The 24,545-nt window shown below is 38.2% G+C and overlaps 7 protein-coding genes across 26 annotated transcripts; 3 read left to right on the plus strand and 4 right to left on the minus strand.

Moving 5' to 3' along the window:
- Positions 1 to 5: 5 nt before the first annotated feature.
- LOC114880751 lies at positions 6 to 1,073 on the plus strand. Its single transcript, XM_029197111.2, has 2 exons — positions 6 to 551; positions 685 to 1,073. The coding sequence occupies exons 1-2, from the start codon at positions 452 to 454 to the stop codon at positions 1,059 to 1,061; spliced, it is 477 nt and encodes a 158-aa protein (XP_029052944.1). The 5' UTR covers positions 6 to 451; the 3' UTR covers positions 1,062 to 1,073.
- Positions 1,073 to 7,655, minus strand: LOC114880746 (epimerase family protein SDR39U1). Of its 4 annotated transcripts, XM_029197100.2 has the most exons (8): positions 7,414 to 7,655; positions 2,539 to 2,723; positions 2,327 to 2,433; positions 1,977 to 2,247; positions 1,640 to 1,905; positions 1,445 to 1,558; positions 1,238 to 1,379; positions 1,073 to 1,171 (listed from the first exon to the last, which is right to left on the minus strand). In XM_029197100.2, the coding sequence occupies exons 2-7, from the start codon at positions 2,561 to 2,563 to the stop codon at positions 1,251 to 1,253; spliced, it is 912 nt and encodes a 303-aa protein (XP_029052933.1). In that variant the 5' UTR covers positions 2,564 to 2,723; positions 7,414 to 7,655; the 3' UTR covers positions 1,073 to 1,171; positions 1,238 to 1,250. The 4 variants fall into 4 exon arrangements, with proteins under 4 accessions (XP_029052933.1, XP_029052932.1, XP_029052931.1 ...); XM_029197099.2 differs by having other exon boundaries at positions 1,073 to 1,379; positions 2,539 to 2,660; XM_029197098.2 differs by having other exon boundaries at positions 1,073 to 1,379.
- On the plus strand, positions 2,667 to 6,800 carry LOC114880742 (histone-lysine N-methyltransferase E(z)). Of its 6 annotated transcripts, none has more exons than XM_029197078.2 (12): positions 2,667 to 2,890; positions 3,471 to 3,784; positions 3,874 to 4,140; positions 4,224 to 4,455; positions 4,617 to 4,637; positions 4,830 to 4,930; positions 4,991 to 5,168; positions 5,246 to 5,620; positions 5,704 to 5,994; positions 6,112 to 6,294; positions 6,377 to 6,542; positions 6,614 to 6,800. In XM_029197078.2, exons 1-12 carry the CDS (start codon positions 2,755 to 2,757, stop codon positions 6,672 to 6,674), a joined length of 2,325 nt encoding a protein of 774 aa, XP_029052911.2. In that variant the 5' UTR covers positions 2,667 to 2,754; the 3' UTR covers positions 6,675 to 6,800. The 6 variants fall into 6 exon arrangements, with proteins under 6 accessions (XP_029052911.2, XP_029052913.2, XP_046142452.1 ...); XM_029197080.2 differs by having other exon boundaries at positions 4,224 to 4,440; positions 4,614 to 4,637; XM_046286496.1 differs by having other exon boundaries at positions 4,224 to 4,440.
- Positions 7,081 to 12,798, plus strand: LOC114880740 (adenylate cyclase type 2). Of its 6 annotated transcripts, none has more exons than XM_029197073.2 (20): positions 7,081 to 7,465; positions 7,687 to 7,760; positions 7,906 to 8,078; positions 8,144 to 8,473; positions 8,575 to 8,769; positions 8,856 to 8,962; positions 9,057 to 9,168; positions 9,389 to 9,516; positions 9,585 to 9,743; positions 9,817 to 9,949; positions 10,016 to 10,092; positions 10,353 to 10,458; positions 10,527 to 10,591; positions 10,640 to 10,831; positions 10,915 to 11,155; positions 11,223 to 11,392; positions 11,486 to 11,729; positions 11,814 to 12,068; positions 12,133 to 12,250; positions 12,356 to 12,798. In XM_029197073.2, the coding sequence occupies exons 1-20, from the start codon at positions 7,455 to 7,457 to the stop codon at positions 12,619 to 12,621; spliced, it is 3,156 nt and encodes a 1,051-aa protein (XP_029052906.2). In that variant the 5' UTR covers positions 7,081 to 7,454; the 3' UTR covers positions 12,622 to 12,798. The 6 variants fall into 6 exon arrangements, with proteins under 6 accessions (XP_029052906.2, XP_029052908.2, XP_029052907.2 ...); XM_029197075.2 differs by having other exon boundaries at positions 11,567 to 11,729; XM_029197074.2 differs by having other exon boundaries at positions 10,933 to 11,155.
- Positions 12,693 to 16,372, minus strand: LOC114880743 (chitooligosaccharidolytic beta-N-acetylglucosaminidase). Of its 5 annotated transcripts, XM_029197086.2 has the most exons (8): positions 16,156 to 16,372; positions 15,709 to 15,916; positions 15,152 to 15,600; positions 14,447 to 14,861; positions 13,934 to 14,380; positions 13,314 to 13,825; positions 13,094 to 13,224; positions 12,693 to 13,021 (listed from the first exon to the last, which is right to left on the minus strand). In XM_029197086.2, exons 3-8 carry the CDS (start codon positions 15,220 to 15,222, stop codon positions 12,789 to 12,791), a joined length of 1,809 nt encoding a protein of 602 aa, XP_029052919.1. In that variant the 5' UTR covers positions 15,223 to 15,600; positions 15,709 to 15,916; positions 16,156 to 16,372; the 3' UTR covers positions 12,693 to 12,788. The 5 variants fall into 5 exon arrangements, with proteins under 5 accessions (XP_029052919.1, XP_029052916.1, XP_029052921.1 ...); XM_029197083.2 differs by having other exon boundaries at positions 15,152 to 15,916; XM_029197088.2 differs by lacking the exon at positions 15,152 to 15,600 and having other exon boundaries at positions 16,156 to 16,267.
- Positions 16,360 to 17,249, minus strand: LOC114880752 (mediator of RNA polymerase II transcription subunit 10). The gene is made up of 3 exons (XM_029197112.2): positions 17,024 to 17,249; positions 16,700 to 16,783; positions 16,360 to 16,633 (listed from the first exon to the last, which is right to left on the minus strand). The coding sequence occupies exons 1-3, from the start codon at positions 17,143 to 17,145 to the stop codon at positions 16,444 to 16,446; spliced, it is 396 nt and encodes a 131-aa protein (XP_029052945.1). The 5' UTR covers positions 17,146 to 17,249; the 3' UTR covers positions 16,360 to 16,443.
- On the minus strand, positions 17,185 to 24,492 carry LOC114880737 (NPC intracellular cholesterol transporter 1 homolog 1b-like). Of its 3 annotated transcripts, XM_029197064.2 has the most exons (23): positions 23,640 to 24,492; positions 23,341 to 23,561; positions 23,125 to 23,255; positions 22,878 to 23,016; positions 22,600 to 22,786; positions 22,399 to 22,515; positions 22,074 to 22,291; positions 21,906 to 22,004; positions 21,631 to 21,833; positions 21,305 to 21,505; positions 21,036 to 21,240; positions 20,836 to 20,952; positions 20,589 to 20,769; positions 20,342 to 20,469; positions 19,996 to 20,259; positions 19,769 to 19,932; positions 19,575 to 19,690; positions 19,360 to 19,496; positions 19,048 to 19,244; positions 18,759 to 18,990; positions 18,559 to 18,672; positions 18,321 to 18,483; positions 17,973 to 18,203 (listed from the first exon to the last, which is right to left on the minus strand). In XM_029197064.2, exons 1-23 carry the CDS (start codon positions 23,863 to 23,865, stop codon positions 18,187 to 18,189), a joined length of 3,777 nt encoding a protein of 1,258 aa, XP_029052897.1. In that variant the 5' UTR covers positions 23,866 to 24,492; the 3' UTR covers positions 17,973 to 18,186. The 3 variants fall into 3 exon arrangements, with proteins under 3 accessions (XP_029052898.1, XP_029052897.1, XP_029052899.1); XM_029197065.2 differs by lacking the exons at positions 17,973 to 18,203; positions 18,321 to 18,483; positions 18,559 to 18,672; positions 18,759 to 18,990 and adding an exon at positions 17,185 to 17,323; XM_029197066.2 differs by lacking the exons at positions 17,973 to 18,203; positions 18,321 to 18,483; positions 18,559 to 18,672; positions 18,759 to 18,990 and having other exon boundaries at positions 19,152 to 19,244; positions 19,346 to 19,496.
- Between the last annotated feature and the right edge of the window lie 53 nt (positions 24,493 to 24,545).

The raw sequence follows: 24,545 nt of genomic DNA on the forward strand, positions 1-24,545 counted from the left end.
CTTTCCACTTTGTTTCGGAGTATCGCCAATCAGGGCGAAGATGCGTACTGGAGATGCGCGAAGAACGAAAACTGGTCTTTTCGCAGTTATGGACAGTTATGGACAGTTATGGACAGTTATGGACATATGGACTCTGGTAAACTGCGGTATACATTCTTTCTTTCGCTTTGCCCGTTACATTTACGCTCTTAGGCTTCTGCATTATTATTAGTTCTCACTCGCTCCTTTACATCCCCCTTTTAGTCGCCTCTTACGACAGGCAGGGAATACCGTGGCCGTATTCTATTCCCCCCGAGCCACAGGGGGTTATTTTATTATTATTTTTCTGCTATATTTGCAACCGACAATTGACAATCGATAATCGATAATCGATAATCGATAAACAATCGATTGAAAAACAAATTCAAATTTTTGTTACCAAGTTAGACGTAAGAAATTTTATCCTGGCATTATGATTTTGCCTATTTTAAAACCAGAAATTATCATTTTTAACCAACGAAAAATTCACGTTTGTCGGAAGCCAGGATTTATCGCATGGTTGTTACTTGGCTGTAAGATAGAGTCGTATTTTATAATATGACTGATCGATCAACATACGATCAATTTACGTTGATGACTTAATTAAAAGTTTCTTCATCACCGTGTATTTCTATGTTAGAATGGTAATGAATTTATCGTTTTTAGTGTCGACAATTATTTTCGCTGAAATATCCTGGCAGTTAACGCGTAATCTTGTTCGCATGATTGTTTTGCTTTTCGGGCTGATTATGTTCATTTTGGATGGATTTGGAGAATGGCAGGATTTATTATTAGATAAAGATGAGAATAAAGCTACTATCGTAAGATATAATTGGATAGATAAATTATATTTTACAGCAGCATACGATTCGTGCGTTTCAATGAAACTTAGCGATATAAGATACATTGGAGTTACCGTCGAAAAAGGACTTTTTATACTTGAGAAAAATGGAAAAATGAAATGTTTAAGTATGCAAGGTTTTACGAGGAACGAATTACAAGAACTGAAAAAACGGATTAATTATTTTTTGAGTTCAAATTAAATTGAATAAAATGCGTTTCAATCTGTTATTTTATTATTATTATCTAGAAAATAAATACGCTATGTACCACTAATATGTTAATTGGTGGTAAGTTGAGGGAATTGTAACTCCTGAAAATTAGTAAATTAAACATACATCAGTATTTTTTATATAAAAAATATATAAACATATTTTACTGTAACTGTTTCTTCATTGCTGTCGTCCAATACTTTTACCAACAAGTATTTCAGAACAAGCAGAGTGAATATCGGGAAATTGGTAGCGAAAGCCTAACTCTTTGACGCGTTTTGGTACAACTTTTTGTCCTTCCAACATAATCTGAAAAGGAATTGATGTAATGATTTTTTTCAAAATAAGAATAAAAAAATAGGTTAAATACAAACTTTTGCACGTTCTTTATTGAAAAGGATATTTAATGCAACGCGCGGTATAGGAATAACGGCAGGTCTTCGCATCGTTGACGCAAACACCTTAGTAAATTCTTTATTGGTTATAATCTGTTGACAGAGTAATGAAATTCTATCAGTTTATTAGAAATCTGTTTAGAATAATTTCAAATTCGGTTGAATTTCAATTACCTCCGGAGCAACACCGTTTAATATACCTTGGACATTTTTGTTGTCAAGAGAAAAGAAAAACATATTAACAAGATCGGTTACGTGTATCCAAGGCATGTACTGATTGCCATTACCGATAGGACCACCCAAACCGATAAAAAATGGCAAATATATTTGTTTAATCATACCGCCATCTTTTCCTAATACAACTCCGGATCTAATTATTACCTGTCTGGTAGCGCTATCTTTTGGAAGCTGAGCAGCTCTTTCCCAATCGTGACAGAGCTCTGACAGAAGATTGTAATTTATGTAAGACGCGTGCAGCAAGAAATTTCATCAGAAATAAAAGTTTTGTTACCTGATAGGAAATCATACTTTTCGCATTTGCTTTCTTCTGTGTATTCAATGTTATTCGGTTTATAATAAGCTACTCCAGAAATTGTTAGAAAAGCATCGGCTTTAGTATTTATTATAGCTTCGGCCAACAACTTTGTCGTCTTTACACGGCTGTTTATAACATTCTGTTTAAATCCTTCGGACCATCGTTGTTTCGGATCAAGTACATTTTGACCAGCAACATTAATTACGGCGGTCGTGTTTTCAGGTAAACCGTAACATTCCAAATCGTGCTATCAATTTTATATGACATTTCGATATCGTCAAGCATTCGATAGAGAAAGATAAAAGTCAGTAAGTAGTTTTTCTCACCCATGATATTCGATTAGGTCCAGGCATGCGAGATATACACGTATGCGAAACACCTTTGCCTGTTAACGAATTAATTATCTGCCTTCCAATAAAGCCGGTACCCCCACCTGAGGCAATTATATAACCTCATGTGTGACAAAACCTAATATTTTGGAAATTAATTTCTAACGATCGTGAAATATCATGAATGAAAAGTAGAAGAAGAAACTTGCCTATGACTACATGTTTTAGAGCCATTTTGATTGTGGTTTTCAAGAAAAGTTGGAGAAAATATTTATACAACTAAATATTTGCATGTAGAGAAGCGACTTCAGCGCCGCCTGAACTTTCCTCGCTGGAGTTAAAATTTGCATGAAATTCACAAGAGCGGAAGTTGGAGGTCCTGCTCGAGTTGTTTCTTTTTAACAATGAATTAATTTCGCGTTATAATGTCGAAAGCAAAAATATCTGCGGAATGGAGGAAACGCGTCAAGTCCGAATATATGCGTTTACGCCAAATGAAACGTTACAAGCGAGCAGACGAGGTGAAGATTGCTTGGAATCAAAATCGTAAGGTTATGTCTGGTTAGTATAATATAATGTATATGTATATATACTAATAGATCTTTCTTTTTCTTCGTAATTTAACGAAATGTTAAACCAACCATTTGATCGATAAAAGGATTAATCATTAAGTCGGGGGAGTAAAATTCTATGTATGTATACCGCAGTTCACCAGAGTTCATAACTGCGACGCGCAGGTTGGAAGATGGTAGGGGGAACTTGGCGAGCCTCGAACTCCTACTCCGCTAATCGCTTTTAATATACGGGGTGAAACAATAGTACGTACGGTTGAATAGGAAGAATACAGAATGATACACGTGAGTAAAAAATCGTGCTACCCGTTATACACTCGTAATGATGGACTCTTCGCCAATCAGGGCGAAGATGCGCACGAAAGAACGAAAACTGGTCTTTTCGCAGTTATGAACTCTGGTGAACAACTGCCGTATATACATATATGCTACTTGTTTTCTTTGTCGAATAAAAGAGGAGAGGAGAAAGAAGAGTAGAAATGTTTGAGAGAAAAAATAAATAAATAATGTATGTATGTAAGTAAATTAATAGGTATTTTATATTCGAATCTTGTTGATCTGAAAATCAGAGCTTCTGACGATTGAACAAAAACGATGGGCGGACGGAAAAGCGATGTGGCTCGCGATGCAGGATATCCCAGCCCACGTGTCTTGCATGAAAAAAGCTGAAGTTGCCAGTTCCGACGGAGATGTTCAAAGCTGTCCTGTTAAAATTATTAACGCTGTTACTCCTATACCGACCATGTATACTTGGGCGCCGATACAACAAAATTTTATGGTCGAAGATGAAACTGTGCTACATAACATACCGTACATGGGGGATGAAATTTTAGATCAAGATGGCACGTTCATAGAGGAGTTGATAAAAAATTACGATGGAAAAGTATGAAATGAAAATGAAAATGAAAATGAAAATGAAAATAGACCGTTTATATGTATATCGGCAAGCTCTATAGAAAATAATCTTATTAGGTTCACGGAGATAGAGAATCTGGTTTTATGGACGATTCAATTTTTGTGGATCTGGTGAACGCTTTGGTGCAGTACGAAAGAGAAGACAAGGATAGAGAGCATACGAAGAAAGGTAAAGAAAAAGAAGACGGTAAGGATAAGGATAAGGATAAAGATACGAGTAAGAAGGATAGCAACGGCAAGGGGGAATGGAAAACCGAAAAATCCTCGGAAGAAGCTAAATCCGATAAAAGTAGTACACCATTTCCATCTATGCATATATTCAATGTAAGGAGCGGGCAATCGTTTTCAACAGTTTATGTATCTTGTTTCATTTTCCTCTTGTTTAAGAGATCCAATAAACGTTCCAGGCGATATCCAGCATGTTTCCTGGCAAAGGTAGACCGGAAGAATTAAAAGAAAAGTACATCGAACTAACGGAGAGATCAGATCCGAACGTGTTACCGCCAGAATGTACACCAAACATCGACGGGGTGAACGCGAAAAGCGTACCTAGAGAACAGACGATGCACTCGTTTCACACTCTTTTTTGCCGAAGATGTTTCAAATACGACTGTTTTCTTCATCGTGAGTATGGGAACGGTAACGCGGAAAAATTTTCCTTTCTTCGACTCGATTTCATGCTCTCGTATTGCTTTTACTTTTGAAAAGTTTGGAAAATCTAAATCGAGATACATATTGCTGATATATGTATATCGTATTCTTGATTACAGTCATTTATAATTACTGATTTATTGTAGCAGCCAGGGGAGCGTCGCCGCCAGGTAAACAATCACACTGTATAGAAACGCGATCATTTGTATTCAGACGAATTTATCTTTCTCTTTTCTTACCTTTTCTTCCATTATCATTTGATTTGATTTCATTTCATTTCATTTCATTTCATTTCATTTCATTTCATTTGATATCATCGATAAGTATAATCTCGTATAAAAAAGTTGTATGGTTACTTGTAGGGCTTCAAGTGTGTCATCCGGGACCAAATTTGCAGAAACGAAAAGGACCTGATCTGAAACCGTTCTCCGAACCGTGCGGAATCGAATGTTACATGCACTTGGTAAATTCGAAAATATATTCGATATATGGAGCGTTAAAGATAGATCATTTTGGTGTATAGGAAGGAATGAAGGAGAAACTTGCAGCCCAGGCAGCTGACATAAAGGAGGAGGAGAACGAGGAGAAACGAGGAGGACCTAGAAAAGTGCGGAAGCAAGCTAGCGTAGATTCTGGTAACGAAGCGAGCAGCGAAGATAGCAACGACAGCAACAAGTATTTGCAAGGAGCTGGCTGTCAAGGTAATTAATTTTAATTCGATTCGATCGATATGAGAAATGTTGACAATTAGAGAATATCAGAAAATGTTGCCAATTAGATTTTAAACAAAACGTGAACAAGGAGAGAAAGTCGGAAGAATCGATGGAAGATCAAGTACAGCCGGATAATCAAGCCCCGTTCACTCTGTTGGGTTTCGATAAACGAGTCAAAACGGAAAACGAATTTTCCTGGACCGGTTCGGAGCAAAGTTTGTTTCGAGCTCTTCACAAGGCGTTTCCTGGCAATCCGTGCGCGTTGGCGCAGATAATGTTGACGAAAACTTGCCAGCAAGTGTATCAGTTTGCGCAGAAAGAAGCTTCGGATATTCCAACGATCGAAAATTTAAAGGACTTTACTCCGCCACGAAAGAAAAAGAAGAAACATCGGCTTTGGTCGATGCATTGTAGAAAGATACAGCTGAAAAAGGATTCTGGTATGATGCGTACTTTGTAGGAAATACATTCGAGTAGAAAATTTATATGAAAATCGATGAAACTTTAATGTTGTCTGTTCAAGGTGCTAATCACGTACATAACTTTGCGCCGTGCGACCATCCAGGGAGACAATGCGATAACTCGTGTCCTTGTATACAAGCTCAGAATTTTTGCGAAAAGTTTTGCCAGTGCAGCAGCGAATGCCAGAATCGTTTCCCAGGATGTAGATGCAAAGCTCAGTGCAATACGAAACAGTGTCCCTGTTACTTGGCCGTAAGGGAATGCGATCCAGATCTTTGTCAGACTTGCGGTGCAGATCAGTTTCACATTACTAAGATATCTTGCAGAAACGTTAGCGTTCAACGTGGTCTTCGTATGTATTTTTTTTCCTAATAATTGCTTCATTTTATATTCCTATTAAAATTAAAATTAAAATTAAAATTAAAATTAACATTAACATTAACATTATAATATTGCTTTGGTTTTTCAGACAAACATCTTTTAATGGCACCTTCCGACGTGGCGGGCTGGGGAATATTCCTTAAAGAGTCCGCGGCGAAAAACGAGTTTATTTCGGAATATTGCGGTGAAATTATAAGTCAAGACGAGGCTGACAGAAGAGGGAAAGTTTACGATAAATACATGTGCAGTTTTCTTTTCAATCTGAACAATGGTAAGATCTCTATCAAGTATGTAATGAAATATAACAAGTATACCTGCGATGCTTCAACTTTTTTCAACTTTGTTGAAAACAGACTTTGTTGTGGATGCTACGCGAAAAGGAAATAAAATCAGATTCGCTAATCATTCCATAAACCCTAATTGTTACGCAAAAGTGATGATGGTGAACGGTGATCATAGAATAGGTATTTTCGCCAAGAGAGCTATTCAACCTGGTGAAGAATTATTTTTTGACTACAGGTAAAGATCTCTGTTTTTGCTTATCGATCAACAGTTTGTTAAATATATATCGGATATTTTCTTTCCGATAGATATGGACCAACGGAACAATTAAAATTCGTGGGTATCGAACGTGAAATGGAATTTTTATAACGCGTGCGTGTATGATATCACGTAGAATCAACACGCATATGGTACACGTAAATACATCGGAATATTTATTTATTCTTTATTCCTTAGCTGTATATCGATTAATAAAATATATTTTAGAAAATGTAACGCCTTTATTGCCGTTTTCTATTCCTTCATCGTGTCGCTTCTAACGGATTTTTTCATATTTATTTGATTAAAAAACCATGTGGCACGAGTGTGATTAAGAAATAACTAGAAATGTCGATTTACATCCAGCAAAATGCTGGATAAGTGTAACACTAGTCAATCGTGTTTATTTTTGGAAGAAAAGTGCGTACGTCGTATACGTATATTGCAGTCAGTCGCAATAGAGTTAGTCTGAACGAATGATAGGAATTGGCTCGTAATTCGACCACCACCACCACCACCACCACCACCAGTTGCAAGCTTAACGTTCGTGAGAGCAGTTGTTGGAGCGCTTGATCCTTTTGCCTGTATTCAAGTTGCGCACGTTGCAACTAAACGTTTAAAAGACGAATTGCTCGTTGAAATTCCGGCCCGTGTATACGAATAAACGATTACGATGATCGTATAATGTTTCGAAAGCGTTAACAAAGTGGATTTTAAACTATATGTATGTATATTCTTGGTAATTTGCTTATAACTCGTATGCGTTTATTTGGAAAGCGGACAAACGGAAGAGATGAAATAATCTAACAGCGCGTAGAAATAAAATTAACAACGGAGAAGACGTTTTTACCTGTGGATCCGCTGAAGCGTGATGCAAGACGAAAGTAACGAATGGAACTTAGGTAACGAAATGAAGATAAAAATTAAAGTTAATATTGCAATTGCAACCATTAATGATAGATACATGCTCGTTATAAATGTTTACGAATTGAGGTATTTTCCGCGAACGAACTTGACCCGCGGTCCGCGGTCCGCGGTCCGTGGCCCGTGGCCCGTGGCCGATTGACCAGAGTTAACTTTAGACCGACTCGCTAGCAGAAGCATTCGGAATTCTTTATTCTAGGCTTTACGTGATGCAACCAGTCAGGAAACGAACGAACCGTTCGTTTCTAAAAGAGAAAATAATGAAAGATTTAGGTAAATGTTTGCAATATTTGTGGACGCGCGTACATGTAGATCGTTCGAAAATAGTTCTCCTCACTGACATGGCAGTCGGCCAACTTTCCAAGATAGAGAAAGAGAAATTGCTACTTGCAATTGTAAATTTGCATTTGGATTTTAGAGAAATCCGAGGGATGGTCAAGGGTGGTAAACGAGGCTGGAGTGGAAGAATTGGAAGAATTACGAGATAAATACGAGGGCAAGTTGACAACATCTCTGTATGCCGGTACATTGCTCGTCGCGGTGGTTGCTTTGACTGTCGCCCTAGGAGTCGTTTGTCTGAGCAATCGGGAAGTAAGTTGAATCGATTTCCGATTTAAGTGACGGATGTAAGGAGATGAAGGAGGATCCTTTTACAGGATCCGAGTAAAGCGATCATTCCTGGAACAAATTTAACGGTAATGCTGATCTGGTCATTGGGTTCGCTGTTCGTAACACAATTGCCGTCGACTTCAACGTCGGCTAGAACTAGGTCTCTCCTAGGTCTCGTTTCTTCGATCGTGTTAGGTATTGGAATTTTAATCATTCGTGGCTCGGTACCCTTGTTTCTGCTTGTTCTCACGATTATCGCTGTATTACCGAGAGATGCTCGACAAACGCCCACGATTCTTGCCATCCTTCTGATAGTCGTTCACTTGGCTAGACAATTTTCCTTTCTCGACTATTCTAGCTACCAACGCATAGCTCAGGTACGTTCGTTCTTTTCCTTTTTCCTACTTTTTCCTATTTCAAGAATATATTCTACGTTATACATTTCCATACGAATATTGACGAGCGATGATCGGTTTAGACGTGCAGCGAGCTCGTTTTCCTCTTAGCTGCAGTTCTCGCAGGATCGTACTACAGCGTATTAACCGGCAAGGCGCACACTCGCACCTTCTCCGGAACGAAAACTGTCATCGAATCCAGAATCAAATTAGAATGCGAAAGGGAACAACAGGAACAATTGTTGTTGAGCGTTATTCCAGCGTATATCGCCGCCGAGGTGAGTTTCTTGCGCCTTCATAACTTATTACAAGAATAACTTATTATAATGTAGATATTGTATTTCGATCGGATCGAGATATCTAGGTGAAAAGAAGTATTATGCTGAAAATGGCAGACGCCTGTCAGGAAGCTAGCAAACATAAACAGACGAGATTTCACGAAATGTATGTTCAGCGACACAATAACGTTAGGTAAGTAGTTTGAAAAAAGTAAGAAAGAAGCAAAGTTCTACTCGAAAGAAGAGATAACGATACCTATTTCTCTCTGTTTCTACGCGTATTTCAGTATACTCTACGCGGACATAGTGAATTTTACACCGCTCTCGGAGCAACTGTCGGCTTCTGACCTAGTGAAAACGTTGAATGAATTATTCGGAAGGTTCGATCAAATTGCTCAGGTAAAGGGAAAAAAAAAGAGAGTAGGATGACATTTTAGTTAATTTCTACATTAATCTACATATATGTATCTATGTACTTATGTAGGTAAGAGGAGAGACGCGCGCGATAGAAAGAAAACAGAATACGATAGGATTAGACTTGAGGGAAAGGATGTTTTTTATGCATTCTTACAAACCGAAAACGTAATTCACATAAATGTAATGGTTTTTTCCCTTTTAGGATAATCAATGTATGAGAATCAAGATTCTGGGTGACTGTTACTATTGCGTTTCCGGATTACCGATATCTCGTCCGAATCACGCGTACAATTGCGTAAACATGGGATTGCAAATGATCGAAGCGATTAGGTAAGGTAAAAATAATAATAAAGGGAAAAGAAAGGACGCGAAAAAGTTTGTTTAATGTTGCGCGTTAGATTTGTTCGCGAAGCGACCGGATTCAATGTAGACATGAGAATTGGTATCCATACCGGAAATGTTCTCTGCGGTGTACTCGGTCTACGGAAATGGCAATTCGATGTATGGAGCGACGACGTTACGCTAGCAAATCACATGGAAAGCGGAGGAGTACCCGGGTACGTTGATTTCATTTCAATTCATTGCATTTTTCATTTCATTTCATTTCATTTCATTTCATTTCATTTCAAGGAGGGTACACATTACCAAAGACACTCTGCTTCAACTGGGAAACCGTTTCGAAGTGGAACCCGGCGACGGAGGATCGAGAGAAAGTTACCTTGCTCGACACAACGTCGAAACTTTCTTGATAGTTCCGCCAGAGGTGAGCTCTCTCTTGATTGTTCGATGTCTCTTGGATGAAATCACTACTTTTCTCGTATTTTGTTAGAAAAGCAGCGGAGAAAATTGCAAGGATGATAACGATCAACGTGCACGCGGCGGCCCTGGTTCCTCGGTACCGTCAAGGTGAACACGGCTGATCTCATTCAATTTAATCGTTACTCTGCTCTATTAACACAGACCACAACGGCTATTCGATATTTACCATCTCTTAACTCGATTCGAAGTGTGCCGATTCGATTGACAGGTAGCTAGCAGGAAATTTCATCGGGCCATTCTCCACCAGTCATTTTTACCTACCCCATTCATGACTGACTGAGATCGTTGAAACAATTGCTTTCAAGCATGCCTTTGTTGTTTAACAAAGTTTCTTTACTTGTAAATAGATCGAGGCCGAGTAGTAAAATGACCAAGTACGTTGAATGTTGGGGCGCGGATAAGCCTTTTGCCAATATCGCGGAAGCTACGCTTGCAAAAAATATTGGTTTAACGGTAAGCTGTCGTGACAATTCCTTTATTTTATTCACGCAATGAAATTGAAAGAAATTTCTTTCTTTCAGAGCGTTGCTATGATCGAGTCTAATCTTTTGGCAAACAATAATTTTGGCTGTTTCACCGATATAAAGTAAGTATTAGCTTGTTGAAGAAAATACTTGTTAGCCTTGCATAATAGCTGTGCGAATGAATTCAGACGGTGGTGGCGCGGTGGTAACGAGGGCATGTCGTCCCTTACTTATCGGTTCAACGATCGAAACAAAGAACTTTTATACCGAGAAGAAATCGACGAACAGTATCCTTGGTATCTTCTCGCCTCGAGTACAATTTACCTTATGATATTTGTTATTCAAATTATTCATTTACCGAGGTAAGTGTATTCTTTCTCTCTATATGTAATTACCGAGATCAAGTTTCCATTATTTTCTTAAGCTAATTCCGTTATTATTACAGAAGTATCATGGTTTACAGCTGTTTTACGACTGGTATCGTGTCTTTCCTCGCGTGCTCCATATTTTCTTGGCCGAGCAAAAGCGACTGTGCTCGTCGTCGTCGTCGTCGTCGTCGTCGCCGATTAGCTTCGGGCAGAGGTATCGGATCAACGGTGTACTTGGTTACGGTGTTTGTGGCAACCGTTTCTTCCGTTTTTAGTCTAATCAATGTCGATCGGATGAATGGGCAGGAAATCGCACCGGTACTTGTTCTTTATTAGTAATAATAAGAAAGCATTTGTCAATTTCCTCTGATCTCGTTCTTTTTAGATGTACGTAAATTCAGCGGTAATGTGCTTGGTCGTAGGATGGACGCATTTACGCGTCGACTTTCTGTTGAAATTGTGCGCGATGTTTGTCTCGGTAATCACGGTGATAGTTGCGATCTCGCAAACATCAGCAGTACGGGTCTATTATACGGTCGGGCTCGAAGAGATCGAGTAAGTCAAGTCACAGTCTAATTCACTCCTCTTTACTTTTTATTATCCCCTTGTTTCTTTCCAAAAAATACGACCTTATTATAATATTCGCAGACCTTATTATAATATTCATTATCTCCTTCAAATCGGATATTTGCTCTCACTTGTCTGCCTTGTGCTTCACGTGCTGGATAGACAAGTAGAATACACGTCGAGAACCGATTTTCTCTGGCAAAGCAAACTAAAGATAGAACAAGACGAGGTAGAAACGATGAGAGGTATCAACAAGATCCTTCTCGAGAATATATTGCCAGCTCACGTGGCAGAACATTTCTTAACGAACGCTAGAGCTACTCAGGTAACGTAAAAGTTTTGCTTCCAACTTATCTCCGTTAAGTTAAGATATTGCTTATTGCTTCTTTCTTCTTTATCACGAAAGCAGGATCTTTATCACGAACGATACAACAGTATCGCTGTAATGTTTGCGTCTATCCCAAATTACAAAGAGTTTTACGACGAAACGGACATAAACAAACAAGGATTGGAGTGTTTGAGACTTTTGAACGAGATTATATGCGACTTTGACAAGCTACTGCTGAAACCAAAATTTTCCGGGATCGAAAAAATCAAAACCATCGGTAGCACTTATATGCTTGCTTCCGGTCTCAGTCCTGGAAAAGAAGACACCGACCGAAAGGTATGTAAAAGCACATGTTTCTCTCTTTTTTTCATTCACATTCGCTTTGTTCCTCAAATTTTAGGACCCGACCAAACAACAAGATCATAATATAATCATTCTTGTTGAATTTGCTCTCGCACTGATGACGATTCTAGATCAAATCAACAAAGAATCCTTTCAAAGATTCAAATTGAGAATAGGTGAGTTTTTTGCAGGAAATTCTCTGTCTTCTCTGTCTTCTCTGTCTTCTCTTTCTCGCGCTCTTTGAAAGAAGGAATTGTAAAAAGAATATTTCTTTCGGCAAGGTTTAAATCACGGTCCCGTGATAGCGGGTGTGATTGGAGCGCAAAAGCCTCAATACGACATTTGGGGCAACACCGTAAACGTGGCATCGAGAATGGACAGCTGCGGAGAAATGGGAAAGGTTCAAGTTACCGAGGACACGGGGAAAATTTTGATCGCTGCTGGTTACGAATTGACCTGTCGTGGAGCTACTTACGTGAAAGGAAAGGGGACTTTGACCACCTACTTTGTGAAAACTCCGTTTGATGGGAAAGAAGAAAATTATTAACGGAAAATTGCTTTTCAATTCGATCGAACGGACGAAACTACATATGCGTATGTATATAGTAGAGACTGTGAGACGATTTTCAAATTGATTATAATATCACTACATACGCGTACGAGTATATGCGAGAGTATATATGTATGTAGAATTGGAAGGAAATGAAATGAGAATTAAGCGTAACAATGGCCTTGATTTTGTAAACACCATTCAGGTTCCAATGCGTCGGCGAGGATACCTCTTTTTACGAGTCGTTGTCTGTGCCTGAGCATTCTGTGCTCTGCATAAATCCAACTCGAGTTTGGCTCTGCCCATAGTCTCTCGGCAAGCGCCGCGGATCTAGGCCATAGCTTTGAATCAACGGACACGCTATCAGCTTGTTCCGTCCAAAGAGTCGCTTCGCCTCCTATAACACGTATGCATATATCTATAGATTATTCATATGCGAATTTATTGTACAAAGAAGCTTGTCTTTCACCTAACACGAGATTCCTTTTCATCTCGAGGCCTTGCGACCTAATTATCTTGAAAGGAGAATTTTCGTAAACCTTTTGCCAGCCTTTATAAGGAGAACACCAATTATTACCATCACCGATCCACGCTGAGAAACTGAAACAAATTATAGATTAAGAATAAAGAATAAAGAATAAAGAATAACAAGAAAGCGTCCAACTTATTAAGTCTTCAACTTTATTTACCCGCAATCTAAATAAAGGGCATCGTAATTCGAAAAGATCACTCTAAAATTATTTCGTAATAATCTAGCGACCGTAGGATCTTTTGCGGTCGTCCAAATTTGTATTATGTATTTATCCGGATCCAAACGATTGATATTCTTTTCGTTGGTTAGACCGCTGGTCCATAAAATAACGGGTATTTCTTTGCCTCCGTTAGCCAGCCTTACTCTTTCCAATGCCTGCTCTTGAAAATATTCCCAAACCATGTAGAAACTCGTTTCCGACAGATTCCAACCTTTCACCGTTTTCATCCAATTTTGAATAACGACCGAGGAGTTCCAACAATTTAGGTTCACTTCGTCCCCTCCCATATGAAATAGATCTGGTTGAAAATCTTCAAACATATCTCTGTATATTCCTTCGAGAATTTCGTATACAAAATCACTGGTTGGATTAAGTTGACCGCAGGGTGGCTCGACGCAATAACTTTTCCATGGTTCTGCTTTGAAGCAAACGATCGCATCGTTTCCTACCTGTAAATTTTCTATACATATGTATGTATGTATGTATGTATATTCGAGGAAGAGGACTTTTCGGAAGGTGGTTAGAATTAAAAAAGGGAAGAGATAAATATTTTATACCCATTGCCATCCTTCTCCTACGTGGGCTGGTGCGTCAAATTCCGGCAATACTCTGACACCACGAACCAGCCCGTAATCCCGAATCTCGTTAATGTCTTTCTGATCGTAGATCTTGTTTCGAGCGTAACGACCGAACGTTGAAAATTTTGGCCACCTTCTGCTGACATACGGAAAACTCTGAGAATCGACAATGTGCCAGTGTAAAGTATTTAACTTTGACATGGCCATTCCATCGATCGTTTTTAATATCTTTGACTTGTCGACGAAATTACGGCTGGTATCCAGTAATAGTCCACGGTACGGATATACGGGTCCATCGGTAATCGAGATTTCATTTGGAATTTCAATCTGATTCCGAAAATCGTTGAAAACGATCATCTGACTCAACGTTTCCAGCGCGTGTCGTGCACCGAAATACGATCTCGCGGTCACTCTTGTTTCCAGCAACTATAATAAGTTTCCAGTATCGAGAAATAAGAAATAAGTTAAGTACATATGTATTAAACGACTCACCGTTTCGTTTACTTGTGTCACAGTTAAACTGTAACTTTCATCCGTGTGCAAGGTCAATTTGATACGGTCAGTTTTAACGAGTCCCGTAAATCGTACAACCATACCTGCACCACCATCGCCACTTTCTATTAATTTCCCGTTCAAATTCTTTGCATTCTCTCGTAATAAATCCATGTTCCTTTCAAGAAGATGTTCAACTTGTGTACCACTCGGCGTATCGATTAATTCGATTTTCTCGGGATCAAGGTGAACCATCTTTTTGCTAAGAGACAAGTGACCGGTTGCTTTTGGCCACAACAAACTGGATGCATCGCAAAACAATTCGCATATTTCCAACGGGACAGCCAATTTCATTTCCTTTTTAATTAATTCCTTTTTGCAAAGACCACCCTCGCATTTGTAATGCCACGGTGAACTGTCGGGAAAATTAATTTTTCTTTTTCACATTTTTACTTGTCTATCGTACGTACCTATCCATATGTACTTATCAATCTAGAATTATCATACTTTCACTCGTGCTACATGAATTGTAACACAGTAAAATCACTCAGCTCAGCTCAGCTCAGCTCAGCTCAGCTCAGCTCAGCTCAGCTCAGCTAGTTCCTTTACAATATATTTTCTGTATATTGCGTGTATAAGCGTAAAACGCGTGACAGTGAAATAATGCTTATGCATATAATATTATAATCTTAATGCGCATCTTACCGATACTTATCTTCGACATCGACGCTACTGCAAATTCCAACGATAGAAACGATGATTAATAAAGCGATCATAATTCTTTCTTAGCTTTATCGATAGCTATTTAATCTTTCACTCTCGCGAATGACTACACGCGTCTTCGTTTCAATCATTTTATTTCGCTAGCATCGCGAAGAAGGGGAATCAAGGAGTGGGGTATTATTTATGTGGGGTCGGATTTACTATTTTTCTCTTTCGGTAAAGGCAGGTAAAGGCAGGTAAAGGCAGGTAAAGGCAGGTAAAGGCAGGTAAAGGCAGGTAAAGGTGGGTAAAGGGTTCAGCCCACCCTTACGCCTCCGCAAGTGTTTCACGGGTCTTAAACATTTTTCACATTAATACTTTTTTATACGCAAAATCCAAAAATGCAAGTTGTAATTGTCGAAATGACACGTAGTGTTACAAGTTACACGTATCTGAAATGAAGCGTTTTTAGGACATTTCTGAGGTTAGCATGACGCCATATTGCATTCATCCTGAATTTGATTGCCCCTCGCACGGACCACACTGTGATTTCCGTTTACCTTATTTGAAAACATACTGACTTCGAATCGCTTCAATCATAGATCCAAATAAATCTATTTTATGGTGACGACAAAACCGCCTCCACAAATATTCACATAAGCGGTCTGCAAATTCGTCATCGTGAAATCGCCCCCTTCCTTCCTCTCATCCAATCTTTTGCCAAACGCCAAGTGGATTCAATTTTCTCTGTGTGAGTTTCATCAGTACCTGGAATTATATGTTTTGCAAAATTGATATGATACTATCAAGAAATAAACGCGTTGGCGGTATGATAAATGCACCCCCTCCCCGAAATTATATAGTCCAACCTAACCGAATTCAAATACATGTATAACAATAATGCAATTACATATAGTCCACATAGAATTGACACTTGCAAACTTGATACTGTGATTCACTGTTAGTATGTGCATTTCACTTCGCCCGCTAAAATGGTCGTCACCCACCTGGTTCTGTATGCTGCTAGCGACACCCAGCGACACCGTTCATTGGACAAGAAGCCAATATGACGTCGCATTAACGTACCAAATGCACCAAAAGTGTCAAACTTTACACGCTCATAACTTTTAAACTGCTGCATTTTTCGATTCTACGAATCGAAAACTATTAGATTGAGAAGAAAAAAGTGGATAATTTTGTGTCCCCTAAAGTATAGTTGAGCCGAAACTTTTTTTATTTTAATAAATATTTCTTATACAAACGATTACAGAAGAATATTAAAATTAACGGTGTATTCACTCGTCGCCTCGTATCGCTCTGTACTTTGCCAATTCGTGCGGGAAAACTCTAGTTAATTCTACGAGCATATTTGCTTTAAATTTTCTGTAAGCATCGATCTTTCCTTTCACTTGCTCGTTTTTAGTTAATGCTTTTTCTATGCAATCCTTTGTGTACAGCTGTGGATTTCTGCCTTGATCGATGTAGCTGAAATCGCACGCGATCATTTATAATTTCGTTTCTACTACAGATACAGATACGTTATATACTTACTCGAAAACCTCCAAAGGTACATGAACATCTTGAACTTGGGACTTTAATTTATCTATTTCTTGTAAACCATTAACTAAACCTTGGCTGAAAAAAAATAAAAACATAAACAAAAACAAATCTATATTATAATAGTACCAAAGCACATAACCCTTTCTACTTATGAATCAACGTTTAAATATCAGTCTTTTGTATCATAGCATATCATTATGTATCCGTATTATGTACAAAGCCAAATAAATTCTTCCATCTTTAGGTTAATGAAATATTTTTAACACGAGTGTATGTAGAAAAAAAGAGCAGATAAAATACATTTATAATACTCACATCTTTTGGTTCAATACGTTTTGTCCTTGAGGTTGAAAATCACTTACTATAATACGTATTTGTCTTACGTTTTCTATGAAAAGCTCCAATTGGGTCTCCAGATTTTCTAAAGCAGACGCCATTATTCTATAAATAATAATATCGATAGTCCCTAATGATCCCTAGCATAGACGTTCGACGTTCGCAACCATTCGCAACGAACGTTTTTCCTCTATTCTTCGTTCAGGTTCCAGGTTCCAGGTTCCAGGTTTCAGGTGATGCAAACGTTGAAAACTTGACCGACAGTCCCTAGAAAAATCCCTAGAAACGAGTTCTCAATTACTAAACAGATTGCAAAGAAATGGCGCTTTGGTCCTTATTTTATCCAAATCGTGAAAAAATGATAAAATATTGAAATTGGTGTTTGTCCACGGTCAAGAAAATGGCGAATCGTATATCCAAATAGAGACCAAAGCGCCATTCTTTGGGTCGGATAGAGCAAAAGGAAATAATGAAAACTACGATTTCGTTTAGTATAGTATACCTGATCGTGAGTATACCGCAGTTCACCAGAGTTCATAACTGCGACGCGCAGGTTGGAAGATGGTGGGGGAACGCAGCGAGCTCTCTGCTAATCGCTTTCCACTTTGTTTCGGAGTATCGCCAATCAGGGCGAAGATGCGTACTGGAGATGCGCAAAGAACGAAAACTGGTCTTTTCGCAGTTATGGACTCTGGTGAAATGCTTGACAACGCAATTATTCACACAATCATTTTGTAGCTGCATGCACAATTAGTTGCGAATATAAACCTTATTTCATGTGTCTCAATTACATTTGTACGTTTCAATAAATATATATATATGTGTATTTAAATATCATACTTTTATACATATATACACGTAATAATATATACATACACGTATAATAATAATAATAATAATAATAATAATAATACTATTTTACTTTAACGTATAACGCATAAAATGCTTAAATTAATCCGCTCGATGTTTAACGTAAAGCGTCTTTTAACATTTCAACTGATTTCAACCATCGTAATAATTGCATGGTTATGGTTTTTTGTTTAACTGATTCTGAGAGCGATTAATTGAAAATCGCAGAATAAAATGTTTGACGAAGCTATCCTATCCTTTTTCTTTCTTCATTCGGATTTGAACAAGTATCGTCACGTTTTCGAGGGACCTGTAATTTTGTTGTCATTCATGAAACATTTAAAAAACAAGAAATATTGGGCTAGTGTATTACTATGTCCGTATACAGTATACGATGATTTTAAATTGAAATTCTTCTTCATCTTACCTATGAAACTTAACAATACAGGCAAAAATATTAAGCCATGCGCAGCGCCAAAAATTACTATACCCAAATACATTCTGAAGTAGAATACTTGAAAGATTTGAGTTTTGGAGAATGCCAATACCACGATTCCTATAATTTTCGTTAAAGTGATACCAGAGAAAACCTACAATAAAGGAAGAAAAAGATGGAGTTTACTATTATATTATAGTCTAGAAGTCTAGACTCACGCTAGACTCACCGAACTTCCCATTTTGTTCAAAGTTTCGGACGCACGATCGATTCTTGTAAATGCTGTAGATTTCAAGTAGGAATGTATCGTGTGACTACAAAACTCGACAGATATACCGGCAGCCTTTAATTAATCAAAAGTTTAGGCATCGATTACGAATGAACGTAAGGAAAGAAAGAAAGAAAGAAAGAAAGAAAGAAATAACGTACCATTACCAAATTAACAAGAGATACCGCGTTCAATTCAATGTTCCACCAATACATGAGACCACCTATGTTTACGATGATCATGAATACGGTGAATAGCACCATTACCGCCGAAAATAAGGAGAATCCTGTAAGAACTAGAGTCGCCAGGAAAATAAGGCAGAGAGACAAACCCAAGGACGTTAACGTTTCTACCCAAATGGTAAGATACTGCTCGTAATATACGTAAAATACGCTGAAAATAAATGAATTTCATTTTTAGCTCAAGATAGAAATAATAAAAGTAACGAACCTGTATGGAAAGACGGTTATCTGGTTATCGGTGAAATTTTGTTCATTTATCATCTTTGTAATATTTGCTGCAATCATTCTAGAATACTTCAATGATTCGTACCAATCCGAGGACTTTTTCAACGGAGTATGATATCCCATAAAGTAACTGTCCCCAACATCCGTTAGTCCATATTTGTCAACGTAGTAATTTAATGCCTGTAAATGGCGTAAATGGCGTAAATGGCGTAAATGGCGTAAATGGCGTAAATGGCGTAAAGGACGATGCCGTTGAAACGTACTATCCAAGTACTACTTACGATTAGTTACTTACGTCCGGATACGCGGCTCGTCCACCTTTTGCGCAATCTTGATCGGGAATGTCTTGCAAAAAATAGGATATATATTTTCGAAAACTGTAATCGTTTGGTCGGGAAGCATCGAGGTCGATATCGCATGTCTTGCAAGTAACTGGAAGAAACATTTCTTCTGTGAGTAAATTACTTTTGTTCATCACAAGTGAAGTTCATCATTAATTGACATTCTTACCTTCCGTATGTGGACAAAACGATTGATTATTTTTAAAGTACTTGCAGCAACCATTAATCCCAGACCAGTCTATATAATCGTCTATCCAAGACGAAGCGGATTTCGACAAATACGATCTGTAACGGAATGCCTAATTGTTTAATTGCTTAATTGGTTAATTGCGAAGAAAAAAGTAAAGTATTTAGTATACGAACGTAGCAGGTTGTTTGGCTGCCGAATAGATCTGTGTATAAAGGGAATCGGTATTGCATCCTTGACCTCCGCAAATTACATTTTGAACCTCCTTACGAGTAAAATTGAGGCCAGGGGTAAGCACAAAGTACACTGGGGGACCCATTGACAATAAATCTTCCATAAACTAGAATCATTGAATTTCTGTTAATCGAAACGAGACGAAACTAATCGTAACCGTGGAAATTACCTGAAAATATTTTAAAACGTAAGAATCTTCGGGCATCGATAGCTTTTGGTCTAAACCGATGCCAATATTTGGCAAAAGTACCGCATGCATCACAAGAGCAACCACGAATACGATCAATACAAGTATTCTGATTGGTGTTTTCATCAGGTACGGTGTATAAAATCGTTTAAATATCGCGTGTATTAAACCAAAGTCTTCCTCCTCCTCCTCCGCGGAATCTCTTCTTTCCGTTTTCATACAGCAAAATATATCCAACAAATTGTTCTGAAAGGTGGGAAGAATTGTAATTAAAAAAAAAAGATGAAACGATTTCGCTTTAGGACACGATAGAGGAGAACTTGGTTACCTCGTATCTTTGTTCGTCCAGTGATAACAGACTAACGAAAGCTGTTATTTGTAAAATAAAATTGATGAAAATCGACAAAGATGCATAAAGCGCAAAAGTATTTACAGCCGGCATCGAAGATAACGTTCCTGTAAATTATAAATTGTAAATTGTAAATTGTAAATTGTAAATTGTAAATTGTAAACGATAAATTGTTTATCGATAAATATTCTGGCAAGTTGGATGAATCTACGTAGATTAGGCTAACCGATCAAGAAACAAAGACACTCGGAAGTACTGGTAAGTAACATCGATGGACCAACTTTCGCCATAATTCTTCCGATATGATCCGGTATCGATTCGTCGGGGTGTTTCGGATTTCTTTCGTGCGTTTGAACCAAAATAAATATATTATCCACTCCCACGGCCAATACCAAGAACGGGATCACCTAGGCATTATAGGTAATTTCAGAAAATTATTGAGAAAACATATTACATATAGCGTTCTCGCTTACCTCGATGGTAAGTAGCGTGGTGGATACCCCGATATAGCCAAATAGACCGAGAGAAGAAGCTACCGAGGCTATTACTATTAAAACTCCACCGATGCTAATCATCATTTTACCGTTGGCCTAAAATTGAAAATTGCCGAAACATTGAAGAAGAAGTGAGAAAAAGTTGAAGAAAAGCCAGAAAAGAGCGTTACGAAACTTACGAAATATTCTTTCAGGGAACATTTTATTTTGCTTAATGCAAACGCAACGTAAAGGAACATCAAGAGGTAGCTGAAAACTACCGTTAACGCTTCTGCTTTCGAAGATCGTTCCAATTCATCTTGAATTGATTTTTCTGTAGTATACGCTACATCCATGAATTTCGGACGTTCTTTAATGTTCCATTCCTTCATAAAATCGAGAAATCTAAAGATAAGTGTACCTACCTATTAGTTGGGATTATTTCAAAGTTTAAGCGATTTCAACTTACCGCTGTTCCCATTTGTAAATCGATTCGAGCACCGAATCGTTTAACGAATTTTTCACCAGGAAGGATAATATCAAACCACTTGCTTTGATGTAATCTTTCGAATCATAGTTAAATTCATCTTCTCGCAGAAATCCACCGTAAGCTAACGCAGGCAAAACAGGCCCTTTGTACGGCGCTAAACAATTTGGGTCGAACGGATTCCTTAAAGAAAAACATAGGAAAAAGGAAAAAGGAAAAAGGAAAAAGGACGCGTAATTATCATCTGTATGCGATTAGGTATAGGTACATATGTACATACATATGTATATGCGATTAAAAATACTTACTGAGCGCACTTGTATAATTGATCTAAATAATTAATTTCGTACGGATCGGACACGATCGTTTGGTTAAAAATATCGAGACTGTTTTGAAAATAACCCCACACGCTTTGTACGGTGCAAAGATCCAATGTAACGGGTCCGGTGAAATCGTTTTGAACCGGTGCGTAACAAATACGCTCCAAACCTTCTCCATCCTCTTGTCCAAGCTGCGAGTAACAACGTTCAAGATAAATCCGCTTGAATAAGTTGTTTCATCTTTTTTAGTTTTTACCACTCACTTGCAATATCTTGTTCTGAAGATCGTAGACCGCCAATAAAAACTCCTTGTTGAAAATTGGACCGAATTCGAGGAGACCGCTCGACGTATTGTGCGTTACCTGAACACAATAATAATAATTAAATAATTAAAGTCTCAATTTATTCATGCCTCATTTCTTCCTTTTTACCTTGTCCAGTCCTACGGATTTGATGTAAATCTGTTCGGCTCTGTAGAAAGGTTGAAAATGAGAATCGTAATAATCTTTTTCGATTCTAGCTCTGCTAGTTGGTGCTGCCCAAATTTCAATCGGATCGCTAGTTATAGAGAGGTATTGAATTCCGTAGCTTAATCCCAATAACACGTAAGAAAAGATGACCAGTACGATGCCTGGATATTTTGCGAAACCTATGTTGGAAGTGTGAAAAGTTATGAGGCGTATGATTAATCGGATTAATCGGATTAATCGGATTAATCGGATTAATCGGATTAATCGGATTAATTGGAAGCCGTACCTTTACCCCAAATAGCAAAAAATGAATGAAATAGTTGGTGAAATTTTTTCCAAGGAAGAAAATACCATCCTCCTTTGTGATTTTTATTATTTTCTATCTCCTTGTCCTTCGGAACGTCTGCGAATAATAATCGATAAATAATAGATTAATAATAGATGATCTCTGTTTTGAGAAAAATGAATTGGGAGTGATTTCGCTTACTGGAGCGGAATATTTTTCTTGAAATTCCATAGGCTAATGTCACAGATGCGACGAATAAAACGAGGACAATTCCTGCCAGAACACCGTAGCCGTTGTGCTCAAAAATAAGGAAATTAGAATTGATTTCTGCTAATTTCGTAATTGGACAGGCCTTAGGGCAATCGACGCAACTGCACGCCAACAAACCCTGTCGATACGTTGTTACGCAAGTAAGTAAGTAAGTATTTACGTATACATGCGTTATAGATAAAGAAGAAGAAGGATTCCATCTGACTTACATCGTAGGATTCGTTGCACCTCTTTACCGGTTCGTTCCACATTTCTACCGTCTCATTCGCAGAAAGCTGATCGGTGAGGAAAATCATTCGAAAACTTGTTAAACCGTTCGTGTCAGGATCACCTTGATATTCGTACCATCTGTAACCAAGAGGTTTTATCAATGTTTCATGAAAAAATGCATCGTTCAAAGGGAGAGGAAGTTGGAAGTTGGAAGTTGGAAGTTGGAAGTTGGAAGTTACAACTTACAATTTTGGCGTACATCGACTAGCACCGTGCACACCACAAGCCAAATCCATGGCTAAACTTCCGGATATTGGGTTAACGATATACTTACAAGACTCGTAAGTGCCGTTCATGTACTCTTCCGAAAGATAAATCTAAAACAGGGGACTTGTTGTACCTACTTGACTTTTTTCGAAAGGAAATTGCTTCGCTATATGTACCTATTATTATATACGTTACCTGAATTTCTGTCACGTATTCCTTCCCTTCCGAATTTACCTCAGTCTTTGAGACTTTGAGAAATCGACTCTGTTCAGGACTACAGCTCATGTCGCATACCAACTTGTAAAAATTTCTTAGACACGTTGGGCATCTGCCAAAGATACTTTCGGCCAAGTCCAGTTTCGAGACCAACGTTTCGATATTTTCCTGGTCGCAACATAACGTTGGTCCACTCGAGTCTGAAACGTTTTATTCGGAATAAAAACACGTGTTCATTGTAAGAGGAAAAACGCAAGGAAAATAGAGAGGAAGCTTACCGGTGGTATCTTTGAAATATTGCGGACATTTCTGTCGTAGACGGTCTGCTACGATCGTGTTATTGACAGGTTGCGGTGCACCATTGTACACGCACGTACGAGGCCTATTATCCTCCGACAGACCACAGTCTCCGTACCATACGCACTTATTTTTATTCTCTTTGTTCTGGCAAGACGTTAACGTAAACGCGCAACACAGCGTTAGCAACAAGATACTTTGGTTCATTTTCACAAATTTCTTTTTCCTCGCTCACTTTTTACCGTTCCTCTACGTATACAAATATACGATATTCTATGTTGATAAGGTACCGATCATCTTGTCGATAAGGTTGATATTATTTTACTTGCCAATAAATTATAAATTCAACCGGTTTACTAACGACACCTACACCTATTTACATTTGATACGTTTGTCACTAATCAAAAATAATTCGTTTCGGATCGGATCTTAATAGGTCGGACGATTAAAACAAGATGACTGGAAAAGAAATTGGCCGATGGTATTTCTTGGTTAAAATTACACGTCTTATCGCGTTATCCAATAATCTGTAATAGAACCGAAAAAGAAAAAAAAAAAAAAAAAAGAAAAAGAAATAATAATTGCACGTGGCATGATTTCATATAGGTAGTAGTCTGTTTGATAATGATCGATCGATTCGATCGGTGGACCACGCAGGAGCGATGCACACCTGCGTCTTATCGGTATCTCTAACTCGAGCTCAATTAGAATGATATGATATTTTTTCTTCTTCTCTTTCTCCTCCTCCTCTTTTTATCGCATTTCAAGTTTTACCTTCGACCGGGTTTATCCCCACTTAACTTACAATTAGCCGGGACCGATAAAGAATCCGTCAATCAAAAGGGTATATAGCACACTAGCAGGATAAGATGATAAATTATATCTGG

Source organism: Osmia bicornis, chromosome 7 (genome assembly GCF_907164935.1).
Source record: "Osmia bicornis bicornis chromosome 7, iOsmBic2.1, whole genome shotgun sequence".
In the NCBI taxonomy this organism is placed as follows: domain Eukaryota; kingdom Metazoa; phylum Arthropoda; class Insecta; order Hymenoptera; family Megachilidae; genus Osmia; species Osmia bicornis.

Coding starts and splice junctions, on each gene's coding strand:
- LOC114880737 (XM_029197064.2), bottom strand. CDS start 23,865: ATGAACCAAAGTATCTTGTTGCTAACGCTGTGTTGCGCGTTTACGTTA. Junction 20,260..20,341: donor TGGACGAACAAAGATACGAG/GTAACCAAGTTC, acceptor CCCACCTTTCAG/AACAATTTGTTGGATATATT. Junction 19,691..19,768: donor GCAGCCAAACAACCTGCTAC/GTTCGTATACTA, acceptor ATTCCGTTACAG/ATCGTATTTGTCGAAATCCG.
- LOC114880751 (XM_029197111.2), top strand. CDS start 452: ATGATTTTGCCTATTTTAAAACCAGAAATTATCATTTTTAACCAACGA. Junction 552..684: donor CGCATGGTTGTTACTTGGCT/GTAAGATAGAGT, acceptor TATCGTTTTTAG/TGTCGACAATTATTTTCGCT.
- LOC114880742 (XM_029197078.2), top strand. CDS start 2,755: ATGTCGAAAGCAAAAATATCTGCGGAATGGAGGAAACGCGTCAAGTCC. Junction 4,456..4,616: donor TCATCGTGAGTATGGGAACG/GTAACGCGGAAA, acceptor TTATTGTAGCAG/CCAGGGGAGCGTCGCCGCCA. Junction 5,169..5,245: donor GCAAGGAGCTGGCTGTCAAG/GTAATTAATTTT, acceptor GTTGCCAATTAG/ATTTTAAACAAAACGTGAAC.
- LOC114880740 (XM_029197073.2), top strand. Junction 9,169..9,388: donor GGTTCGATCAAATTGCTCAG/GTAAAGGGAAAA, acceptor TTTCCCTTTTAG/GATAATCAATGTATGAGAAT. Junction 10,592..10,639: donor GGCTGTTTCACCGATATAAA/GTAAGTATTAGC, acceptor CTTGCATAATAG/CTGTGCGAATGAATTCAGAC.
- LOC114880746 (XM_029197099.2), bottom strand. CDS start 2,563: ATGGCTCTAAAACATGTAGTCATAG. Junction 1,906..1,976: donor AAAGTATGATTTCCTATCAG/GTAACAAAACTT, acceptor ATCTTCTGTCAG/AGCTCTGTCACGATTGGGAA. Junction 1,559..1,639: donor TAAACGGTGTTGCTCCGGAG/GTAATTGAAATT, acceptor CTCTGTCAACAG/ATTATAACCAATAAAGAATT.
- LOC114880743 (XM_029197086.2), bottom strand. CDS start 15,222: ATGATCGCTTTATTAATCATCGTTTCTATCGTTGGAATTTGCAGTAGC. Junction 14,862..15,151: donor GATGTCGAAGATAAGTATCG/GTAAGATGCGCA, acceptor TTTTCCCGACAG/TTCACCGTGGCATTACAAAT. Junction 13,225..13,313: donor GCCCTTTATTTAGATTGCGG/GTAAATAAAGTT, acceptor AATTTGTTTCAG/TTTCTCAGCGTGGATCGGTG.
- LOC114880752 (XM_029197112.2), bottom strand. CDS start 17,145: ATGGCGTCTGCTTTAGAAAATCTGGAGACCCAATTGGAGCTTTTCATA. Junction 16,784..17,023: donor AACGTATTGAACCAAAAGAT/GTGAGTATTATA, acceptor ATTTTTTTTCAG/CCAAGGTTTAGTTAATGGTT. Junction 16,634..16,699: donor GTACCTTTGGAGGTTTTCGA/GTAAGTATATAA, acceptor GTGCGATTTCAG/CTACATCGATCAAGGCAGAA.